Consider the following 12465-nt stretch of genomic DNA (forward strand, 5'->3'; position numbering starts at 1 on the left):
AATACCAGTCAGCCAAACGTAAATAAAACAAGTAAGCATGAGATTTATGTAATTGTAGCTCACTAATAAAAGCAATATTTTAAATTAGCAAGCTAATGTTTGAAGAATATGCTTCACACTGAGTTAATTAGTTTTAACCAAATTGCATAGTCCAAATTCAGTTCGATATCAATCCTTAATGTCTTGACTGTATGAGTCAGTTTGATTATTAGGCTCTATTACATGGTGACAGCAGTTACTAAACTGAAGAAATTTATCATTTGGCAAGATTAATGTCTTATGACGGTCAGTTTAGTAAAAAAAAAAAAAAAAAAAAACAATATTGCTGCTTGGAGCTTTGCATCAGTACAATTGCTTTTATGCTGTTTTATGGTTATTTTATAAAACTATTTTTGCATGATTGTGTTGTGTGACTCAGACTCAGTTTTATTGTCATTCAATCAATGTTACATGATAGGACGAAATGTAGTTACCCAGGTCTCAGTTTGTGGCATAAGAAAGATAAAGAATAAAATCTAAAATAGAATACATAAACGGTAAATAGGGTAGAATAAAACTATCATTAAAAAAAAAAAAAAAAATTAAAAAAGATAAAAATAAAATGAATTCTTAATATGTACAAAATATCACAGTGTGCAGGAACAGTAATAGTTAAAGTGGTGGTGCATTAGCAGCAGCAACAGTGAAATAAAATGGCAATAGTGAGTGAACTGGCATTGTTCAAGGTGCATGGTAGACAGTCTATGGGGGGTGGTGTATGGGAACAGTATATGGGGGGTTGAGCAGCTCAGCAGTCTGACTGCATCTGGGTAGAAGCTATTTTTCAGCCTCCTGCCAGAGGGCAGGGGGGTAAACAGTTCATGTGCAGGGTAGGTGTGGTCATGGAGGATGTTGTGTATGATGTATTAAGTATTTATTACTGATTACTTTTTAACTCATCTATGACATTGTAAATTTCATTGCATTTTGATTTCTAATCATGTAATGACAATAAAACTATTGTATTCTCAAATGTGAAAGTAAATATATCACACAATAAGCAAAGTGCAAACACCTGCCCATTATATTTATTGGTATTTAGCTTATGGGTAAGCACAACAATCAATTAAAGACTCAACTCTGAGCTCTTGGAAACAGATGGAAACAATACTAAATGCTAAATACTTAAAATGCAAACTGAATCTAAAAAAAAACCCTACAATCTCTTTGAAACTTTAAATATTGCCAAATTTGGTTTGGAATTTAACAGCTTTAATTCAAACCAATTAAAGCAACACATGTGCAAATCTAAAAAGACATTATTGTTATTTATAATTTATGCTAGTGTTTCTGGAAATAAATGATTGTTTTCACATTAGCTGCTTCATATGGGTGGCAACAGGACTGCATTTTTCGTTTTCACTCAGCTGGTGAATCACCAATTAAATAAAGGGTTGGTGGTTCTGTACATCACCATGTCATCATAAAGGTAATTTCTTTCCCTTGAGCAGCTCAGCACAAATCACAAGACCGTCTGATGTGGAAAATATGCTTTATCCCATTCTCAAAATGATACAGTGTAAATACAGTTCATTCTCAAAACAGTAAAGACAGATTAAATAAAAAGGAAGTCAAGAAAAATATATCTGTATGTATGAAATGTATGTATGTATGTATTTATTTATTTATTTATTCATAGTACACAAAGCAGAAGTCAAAAAATACTTTGCTGGTTGATTCAGTGAAGCTTCTGTGGTTGACATGTTTGACAAATTTGAGTGTTTCTCTGTCTCTGTAGACCAGTGCAAGGGAATTATCTTCTGGATACACTGTCAGCAGCTGTAATGAAGACAAATCCAAAGCAGGGATCTGTAAAGAACTAGTCACACATGTTCAACTATGCTTCATTCAGTGAATAACACTCACCTCTTCATCCTCTTCATTAGCAACATAACATGTGAAGCCTCCTAAGTCCGTCTGCCAATCTGAGAGGGACAAAACTCTTCAATCTCACAGGCTGATCAGTGATTGGTAGATTATTCCTCCAGTGGGTGTGCATGTGTAGAAACTCACCCACACATCCAAAAGGCAAAACCAGATCTAGAGCGTATTCAGCTCGTGCTGCTTCTCCGTCATGAAGCAGAGTGTAGTTGCCTTGAGACCATCGGCGCAGTTCGCCACTGCATTCAGGTGTACTCAACTCTAAAGAATAAACAAAGTGAGTATGCGAGTACAGGGACACCAAGGTGACACTCCGCACCTTTAAAAAAACCCAAACCTGACTCTCTGCTATTGTTTACTGATGATGATTCAGCTGAGGAGCCTGAGGCTTCTTGAGCCTGTCCGTTGTCTTGCTCCTTTTTCTTCACTTTATCTTCATCATCATCATCATCAGGACAAAGGTAGTGCAATCGAAGCCCAGTGAAGTTGGAGAGAAGCAGGAAGAAAGCCTCTGAATGTAGCAGCTCCCAACATGCACTCACACACTGTGGCAAAGTATCCAGTGCAGCCACTTCACAACATCTACACAGAAACATAGTGCATACAAATATGGTCCATATGAGTCGGTATATTAAACGGAGAAGATGGTAGTAAGGATGCACAAGTGTTTTGAGACATGTAGGAGGGTTAAATATGTGATTGACTGCTGTAATTATCAATCTCTGAACAGATTCTATCAAATAAGACATGATTCCGCTTCTCTACTCCATGTCTTGACACAGAAGTTTGGAAAAATGGCTTCACTTTTATAATACAACAGTGTGAAAGAAAGTGTAGTCATGTATCTTTATATTTTGTCTTTCGATTTGGAGCAAGAGGAGTGTCGCTGAAGGAAGGAAGGAATTTCCTGCATTGTTTCCCCAGTGATTTCAGCTCCTGCAGCTTTAAGTATGAGTAATGTGGTAAGTAATGAGTTCAACCCAGAATAGAGCTTTAGAAATAATTATTAAACCACCTGGGATCTTCTGCAGAAATTCATTCAAAATAACAGTCTTTCAACATGGATTTCATTTGAATATTAACTGCTTCTAGATTGTTTTTCTAAAATCAGATGTTTTTGATATATGTTTACATACTAATTCCAATATAGTTTAATTCTTCAATAAATTTGTAAAGCATTTTGTTCTTCAGATCTGCACTGAAGAAGACCCTGAATGAATTAGGAGACACATTTATGACTAAATCACTTCACTACTTTGTCACAGGGGTCTAATCATTAATTCCAAAGTTGCGTAGACAGGTAGAAAAACAGCGTTGCTTCACTGTTGGACAGATCTGCTTGACAGCAAGGTGAAGCAATAAAATATTCTAAATTTAACATTAAATTAAACTGATATTGATTCTTTTGAAGTGTTCAAATATCCTTTTTGCAGGTGTTCTGTCCATAGCTGACACAGTTTCACTTACAGGCCAATATTACTGTCTGCTTCTCTCAAGTACAGGTAATACCAAGACTATGGATAAACTCATACAATCTGATGTTTAACAATCCAATCCAACACTACTTTAACATGTCATGAAAGTTAGAAATAAAGACTGATAAGGTAACACATCCCACCTCTTATTGGGCGGCCCTCTCCGTATCCACTGAATCTGAGCGAGTTGCAGTGCTTCATTCACCTCCATGAACTTTTCTTCCTAAGGACAGGACTCACAATTAATGAGCAGAAAAAGGAAAATGACAAGTAGAAAAAGGGAGAGAAAGTACCTTCAGAAAATCTTTGAGCTGGATTTCAGAACTGTCTTCAAACTCCTCCTGAATCTGCTCTTGGTAGGAAATATCCAGGTAGACAGGGTTCACCCACTCCATCAGCAACGTCTCCTGGACAAACACACAAGTAAAAGAGAAGAGAGCTGGAATGTGGGTTGTCTTAAATGTACAGTGTGTAATTTCTGCCACTAGTGGTTCACGATTAAAGAATAAAAGATGAAGAAGTATATGTTGTTTTGAAGTTGTGTGGGATCATGGAAGTTGAGAAAAATCAATGAAAATCGATCTGATGTGACTCAGGCAGAAATCGCATTACAGACAGACAAGACATTAAAGCTCTGTTCACATTATGTTTAGTGATGTATATTCATGTTATGGCATTTTATTCTAGCAAAATAGCTGCAAGTCAAGTTGAAAGGTATAATGATCCTAAGCTACAAAACTGAATGTTTCTGGATTGATGAAAACATTTAATATAATATTAAGATATTAACAAAAATATGTAACATAGATCTAGCTCACATTATAATGAAAAAATTTATATCACAATTAAATATCTTCAATAAAAATGCAGATATAGCGGACAGTTCTGCAAATAATTATTAAGCAAATAAAGAGGTTAAATAATTAAGAATTGGTATGATGGTATGCTATGGTATGGTATGAACACATTCAATAAATTATGTATAAAAGACAATAAATATTGAAATAGTAAAATTTCCAAATAATAAGAAACATTTTTCAAACATGATTCTTGTGTGTAGCAACATATAAATGAGGTTAAGACAAACTGGAGTAATTTCTAAAAGATGAGGACGATGAGAAGATGCTTCATGAAGAGAAGAACAGTGACGGATGTGAACTCCGCAAAACAGCTGTCTCTTACAACCTCCAGAAAAGAAAATGCAGCAAGACACTACTAAGATCCACACAGGAAGTCTCAGAAAACACATCTCAACACCACATCACTGTGGACCATTATTATTTATAATTTCTAGGGCTGTGTGTGTGCACTCACATCTCTTGGTAAGTGTGGGCTCCTGGGGACGGGGGGCTCAACGTAGCGAGGAGGACGTTCGAGAGATGGTCCATGAAACCAGCCGCTCAGAGAGAGACGACATTTATCCTGTGACAAAACCTCAGACACCTAGACAGACATAGAGTACATTGTATGATCAGAAGTCAAGAAACCACAGCTTCAGTTGAAAACTATGAAATAATAAATTAAGATGAATTCATTCTTACTTGGTGAAAAGAAACGGGAGAAACTTCGAAGAGGACGAGCGTGTTCCATGACGGTACAAGTGACTTCACAATGTCTTGCGGTTGGAAATTACCTAAAGAAAATATTAGAATATATATTATACATTTTTTTTTGTTGAGAAATGTAAAAAACACACACAAATTAATTGTAATGCTCACTGTCTGTTGTGTAAAGATCCAAAGTTCCTCCATCACTGTTCTGCCACGGAGGAACCAGATACAGAATAAAAGCAACACGCCTGCCCTCCAGTTCATCATCATGACACAGAAGAACATCTGAGAATAGCACACATACAAATGTACAGACTAGTATTCTATTCATCAGTACATTATTATAGAAGTCTAAAAGTAGCATAGTCGTTTAGTAACAAAGATCACCTGTGTATTCATATTTGGCACAGGAAATGTCCACAGTGGGCTCCAGTTCAACCCCCAACACTTCCTCCAGCCACAAACGGAAACGCCCAAACAGCGCTGCTCTAAAAATGATAATTTAATCAAATATACTGCATTTCTTTGTGCATCTACAACATCATGTGTGGTATACTGATGCTAGCTGCAGAGACTAACATTCTTGAAGCCTCACAAGAGACAGATTTACACCAGTGCCTAAACTTCCATGACATTTTGTTGTTGCATAAATAATAGATGATCTCAGGAGGAAGCTGTCATTGTGTATTTATTTATGATATTTAATGAATGGGCTTCACTGTGTGTCATGTTTATAATAAAAAAAATGTGCATTATTTCTAGTTGTGTAGTGTTTGACAGAGCCACGTCTTAAAATGTGATACAAATAAATATATCAAAGTGGAATACATTTACATTTAGAAATGTAGTTTGTTAATCCCAAACCTCACACAATGATAACACTGGATTGCACACAGTGGCTGCATGTAACAACCTGAATCTGAAAGTGAGCATTATCTTCAACACACACAAAAACATACTGTATTTATGGTTGTTTTTGTCAGTCTTTAACCTAAACTCTGCTTTAACGTCCCTTAATATCTGAGGAGAAAAGATACCATATTAGAAATGTACATTGACTTCATCAATAAGTAGATTTGTTTTCCCTTCGTTTAAGCTATTTTCCAAACATTGTAATAATATAGGTCTGAATTTAAGTGAAGAGGCATTGTTTCTACTCAAATAACAAGAAAAAAAGTGCCACCACAGCACCAATGCCCTCCACAATCCTGAAAAAAACCCTTGAATATTGTGTTGCAAAAAACTGCAAACCTGTCATTCATGCCAATAAAACATAGTGATTCAAGCTGAACTTGTATGGGTCTCACAGGTGCTGACACTGATCATGATTTAAACCCAGATATCTTTTCTAGCTTTGCCTTGGCTCGTGCACTAAACTCTTGGCAGGTTTATTAGCTCTTAATGTTGAATAATTTAACAATAACAGCTTTGTCTTGAGTCATTTGTCTAAAAGCCTCATCATTTTCACCAGGGTAATGACTTACAGAGCGTTATGTGTTCACTGCCAACTCCAACACTGCTACCAGCTTGAATAAGAAACTTAACTTTTAAATAATGATTTCATTGACTGAACTGTGGTCACTGTTGGCTGCAGAAAGCTGATTTCTACATTACATTCACTGCACATTTCTGCCAAGCACAATGTCAATATCACCATTAAGTATCATCATCAATTAAGGCTGTGAAGCAAAACACAACATTAGCCCCTTGTATTATTTACAACCACCTTCAACCCTTGTGTGTGTTGTGCCCTAATTTCTAAACATGCCTTGTTGATCCCCTGCAGCTTTATCAAACCTCATTTACGGGATGTGTCTGACAAAATCTGCAGCTAAATTAATCAATGATGAATGATGATATGACATACAGTACTAATTAAGCAGCAGATATAATCTCTAGCTCCACCTGCTGGATTTGATAAGTAAAGTCTTGACACCAAAATAGCTCAGTTTAAATCCATACAAACTATATAACATAACTCATATTTTATATATATATATATATATATATATATATATATATATATATATATATATATATACACACATACAGGGTGGGGAAGGAAAATTTACAATATCTTGAGGCAGGGATTGAAAGACAGTGTATGACCAATTAGTTTATTGAAAGTCATGATAATTTATTTGCCACAAGAAAATGTACATAATAGAAAATGTTTTTATTCTATGTGTCCTCCTTCTTTCTCAATAACTGCCTTCACACGCTTCCTGAAACTTGCGCAAGTGTTCCTCAAATATTCGGGTGGCAACTTCTCCCATTCTTCTTTAATAATATCTTCCAGACTTTCTCGTAATAGTTTTGCTCATAGTCATTCTCTTCTTTACATTATAAACAGTCTTTATGGACACTCCAACTATTTTTGAAATCTCCTTTGGTGTGACAAGTGCATTCAGCAAATCACACACTCTTTGACATTTGCTTTCCTGATTACTCATATGGGCAAAAGTTTCTGAAAAGGTATGGATAATAGTGTTAGGTATGATTATGACATCAATATATGTTTGGTTTCAAAACAATTGACGTAGTGCCTGCTGAGAAAAAACAACAAAATGTTCATTGTAAATTTTGCTTCCCCACCCTGTGTGTGTGTGTGTGTGTGTGTGTGTGTGTGTATGTATGTATGTATATATATATATATATATATATATATATAAATAATGACACTAGATTTTATAACCCAAAATGTTTCAGTCAAATTTTGTCTGAATAAGAAAGAAAGCTAAAAATTGTGGGCATCTAATCTCAATCCTGTATAATTCTGCCATGTCTAATTTGGACTAAAAATTAAATTCCACATGACCTACCCAGTTTCAGCAAACACAATTGACGTTGCTGTGATTCAGTCATTTGCAACGGCACAATTTTTCTGCTTATTTCCTGGTCAAGGACTATGAATACTGTGCTAGTGATGTTAAATTAAAGTTTTAAAGGTGTTTTGAGTGCAAATGTGAGGCTCATGTCACAATATAACATGGATATTCAGCAGATGAGCAAACTTTAGCCTAATCATTCAGAAAAGCAACATCTCAATAGATAATGAGATGGATGACGTGCATCACAGCAGAAAAAAAATGTTTTCTGTCTTTCAGTAATCATCTGTACGTGGTGAGCCTGTTTTTAACATCAGAACTGAGGAACAATGTCTGCAAATTTGAGTAAAAAACACAGGTTGTTTATTGCATGAGAAGGTGCTGTATGAAAAATAGATGTGGGTGTTATTTTCCAAATCACTGGAGGTCCATAGGGTTTACTAGTCCCATCTGAATAAAGCTTCAGATAATGACAGAGTACAGAAAACCTCTTTTTCTAACAACTAGAGGTGTTCTCTTAGGTTGAGAGTTAAGGCAGGGATCCCTGTCTTTGTGGTAATGTCACTGGGCTAATATTAAATGATTATAAATGTTCTTTAAAACACTTATTAATAAAAAAAACAACATCAGATAAATAGACACAACATTGCAGTGGATGTCGTTTAAAAGACAATACAAGTGGTCAACATAGATGATTTCCATGAGCTAGTAGTATGAACTGTCAGAACATTTATCATCTTTCTATTCAGATACACAGTAAAAGTATTGCATGTAGTTACACAAAAACAATAATTATTTACCTTAAGCCTGTGATATGTGGCTCTTTTCTCTTCTTAAGATCATCTGACTACATGGAAAAAAAGAAGAAAAAAATTATAAAGCACAAACATAAACTCCTTTTAGGGGTGAATGAGTGGATCGTACCTGTTTAAATTTGTACAGATCATTGGACTTTTCATGGAAGTTGAGCCCCAGCAGCTCCCTCTGCAGGTTCTCCACAAAACTCTCATCGTCAATGAAGTTTTTAATGACACAGTGAGGAAAAGGATGACAGTCCAACTCCAGATCCCCTGCACAACAATAAGATAAACTAATGAGTCACAGAGAACTCCTTATAAAATCACTTAAATACATAAATCTGTTGGGCTAATTATAAATTCAACATAAAGTAATGTTGATAAATGAAGAGACCAAATTCATAAAACATGTTTGTTTGCCAGTTTGTTGGTTTCTTCCTTCACACAAAGTAGAAATGTTGCCAAGAAACAAAAAGAAAACACTAGAGAGAAAGTGGACATCAATTTGTACACTGAACTCTATTTTCCTTAAAGGAAAAACAAACTGCTTGAAACCAATAAGTACTTTTACTGCTGTATTTTACTTGGGTTCAAATTTGAGGTACTTTTAGGCGCTTTCTATGACAATTTCCATTTTCTGTAACTTTTTGCATATTTCTACCTTTAACATAATTATGTATTGCTGTAGACTAAAATAAACAATTTATGAAGTAGTTAAAATGAGGTCAACGTTAAAGATTTGCAGCTGTATTTATTTCACATGTTTACTTGAGTATAAATGTCATCATCACAGCATGAGGTCACAGGAGAAGCTGCTCTAATGATGAACAAAGGAACACTGGTTGCCAGTACTACGTACCTTATTACTGGAATGTCTTAAAGCACAGCTAGAATCTACAACCCCACAAAATTTGGATGCTGCATAAAATCTAAATAAAAAGGAAATAATTTGACAATCCCACCGGCCTATATTTTGACATGAAATACAAAATAGAAATTTAAAAAAAAAAAAAAAAAAAAAAAAATAGCACATAGAAAACAAATCAACTGAGAGAACGTACCATTTTAAGAAAACGAATGAGGTAATTTTTAATTTGATGTTAGTTGACACATCTGAGAATTAGAGATGCAATAATAAAAATAAAACAGTTTCGTTCTACTTTAAACCTATACTTGCTTCTAATTTTTTTTTTTTTTTTTTTTTTAAACAACACTTATCACCATTTTGACTGGTATTACTAACTCTGTGTGTATGTGTGTGTTCATATGGATTGAATTGTGTTGTAAATGTGTCTGTAGATATATGTCGTACTTGTGTCTTTCTTGATTCGAGATCTGAGAGACAACACATCCTGACTGCAACATACACATACACTTAGACTTAAACTTCCTTTATTGTCATTGCACAAAAAACACAGCAGTGAGATTTTGGCAACAAAATGTCGTTGCTTGGCTTCCGGATTACCACAGATAAAATATAGTCTATATAACTTTAAAAACAAGCTAAAAATAAATGAGTGCAATAAAGAATAAATAGATAAACAGAATGTAAACAACAGAATAAATAGTGCAAAACAGAATAACCAGTATACACGTAGCAATTTCAGCATAATATGTATTAGTAAAACACTGGCAGGGCATTTGGCTACACAACTACTTTATCTTTTCATATTTGAAGTACATTGTGGGGGTAATCGAAATTTTTACTATTTTGAATTAAGTTCATCACAGTATGTATTTTCACAGTATGGAAGACAGTACAGGGTGTCCCATAAGTCTCCATACATAGGAAAAATAAACGTTTCTTGACATAAACCATTTTTATTTATATAATATGCTCTATATGACTGCCATTTTGTCGGGAACACATTTCAATGCGTGTCCTCCACTGCTGAAGAACTATAAAGAAGAAATATAAAGAAATACATGTTAGAAGCATATGTATTATGTCTCCTATGTATGGAGACTTATGGGACACCCTGTAGTACTTCTTCAAAAGAACTGAAACCCTTTTGAATCACTGCCATAAGAAGTTCATTACCTCCTCATAATCTATGTTTTTTTAATATTTCTCTTTTTTAAAAAAGCTGGTTATGTCTTTATTCATCCCTCACACATGTATAGTTTAGTGTTAAAGTAATGTGGAGGACTGAAAGCTGTGTACGTCATACGTGAGTCTAGGTTTGCAGATGTTTATAAATCTGACCTGACGATATTACATATGTATTTGTTTGTCTCTCCTCTTGTACTGACCCTGTCTGTAGTGACTCCTCCGGCCCCATGCTTCTTTCACCGCCCTCTTCACCTGCTCGTCTTCTACCACTGAACAAAGTCCCGCTGTTTTCTCACAGCTCTTCTTCTTTTTCTTCTTTTCGGTATTTTTACACTCCTCCTGCGGTCGTTTAGAAGCCATTGTACTAAATATTGGACCTAAAACCTGAAGACCATTGTATTTGTCAAAGGATCTAGCAGGGCTAACTTCAGGAGCGTGTGTAGAATTTGGCCACAACGCGTCGCGGACATATGACGTCATTGCACTAGTTAAACCTGAGTCTAGACTGTCAGGACTCTTTTGTCAATCTGAATCTACTTTACACTTATTCTTTTTATGTGAACATTCTTCTAATTTTTGGTCCAAAATTGAAAATTATATCATATCTAAAAGTAACAATAAAATAAATATAACATCCCAAAATGGAATTACTTATTTTAAACGTGATACTAACAATCTAGAATTTATTGTAAATTTATTCATATTATTTGGAAAATTTCATATACATAAAAACAAATATACTAAAACACACCCAAATTTTAAAATCTTCCTATTAGAATGTGAAAATTATATTAAATCTTTAGAATTCATATATAATTTTAAAAAAGCACTAACACATTGGCTATTTATAAACAATTTTTCAATACTGGCCGAACTCTCTGTTGCATTTATTTATTTATATTTGTCAGATTTATTATTTATTTAGTTATTTACTTTTTTATTATTATTATAATTTGTATTTTATACTTTGTATTTTTAAATCTATGCATTATTTTCTTAAACTTATATGTTCAAATGCTTTTTCTCTTTTGACATCTTGATGTTTGTTTAAAATTTTGTACTGTATACTCAAATGTTGTTAATGAAGTTGTAAAAAAAAAAAAAAAAAAATAGACTGTCAGGACTAGTTTAAAAAGATAGGCAGAAAAGGCTATAAGGCACACATATGATTAAACTCAGCTGTCGATATTCTTTTGAAACTAATAATAATAATATTAATGATGATGTAGGGAATCAACCCTGTATTTCATGACCCTGAGCAGGATAATCGCATTGGTTAAAGGTTAAAGGAGATGGATAAACTGTATATGATGATGTCAGAAAGTGAGGAACCAGTCAATATTATTAACCTACATACGAATGTTGTGCTTTACTGGCCACACAAACACATCTGTCCGAAGGTAAACCTATTTCATACTGTCCATTTGTTTCCACAGAGCAATTATATTCCCGATCTCATCTAAAATCTTTGGTCTGTAAACATGCAAGCAAACTCACAACTTTTATTTTTAAAACTGGATTCCCATCTTGCATCAGATGAAAGTGAGGCACTGAGGCTATGAATAACCAGTGAGTGGAAAAATGAGAACTGTTTTAGGAGAAAAGGTTTGCACATTTATCATTCAACATGATTTTTGACACTAGCCGTAAATATAATCAGGTATTTTTGACCAGAGGGTGAGGCCCTTCCTGCTGCCAGTTTTTGTCATTTCTCTACAACTTGAACTGTAAAGGTGAATCTACACCAAATCATATTTCTGACCTATATTCATATCTGTGTGCTGGTGGAAGTCCATGAAGAGGAGCCTGTCAGGTGAAGTCCAGGGCAAAACTAAGTAAGTT

General features: G+C 34.5%; 1 protein-coding gene across 1 annotated transcript; it reads right to left on the minus strand.

Annotated features, from left to right (window-relative positions):
- Positions 1 to 1653: 1653 nt before the first annotated feature.
- ogfod1 (2-oxoglutarate and iron-dependent oxygenase domain containing 1) lies at positions 1654 to 11085 on the minus strand. The gene is made up of 13 exons (XM_030131052.1): positions 10824 to 11085; positions 8698 to 8843; positions 8574 to 8620; positions 5333 to 5433; positions 5114 to 5230; positions 4937 to 5028; positions 4710 to 4838; positions 3689 to 3802; positions 3539 to 3618; positions 2258 to 2502; positions 2053 to 2181; positions 1906 to 1964; positions 1654 to 1818 (listed from the first exon to the last, which is right to left on the minus strand). Exons 1-13 carry the CDS (start codon positions 10981 to 10983, stop codon positions 1669 to 1671), a joined length of 1569 nt encoding a protein of 522 aa, XP_029986912.1. The 5' UTR covers positions 10984 to 11085; the 3' UTR covers positions 1654 to 1668.
- Between the last annotated feature and the right edge of the window lie 1380 nt (positions 11086 to 12465).

This window comes from Sphaeramia orbicularis, chromosome 3, assembly GCF_902148855.1.
Source record: "Sphaeramia orbicularis chromosome 3, fSphaOr1.1, whole genome shotgun sequence".
Classification (NCBI taxonomy): Eukaryota; Metazoa; Chordata; class Actinopteri; order Kurtiformes; family Apogonidae; genus Sphaeramia; species Sphaeramia orbicularis.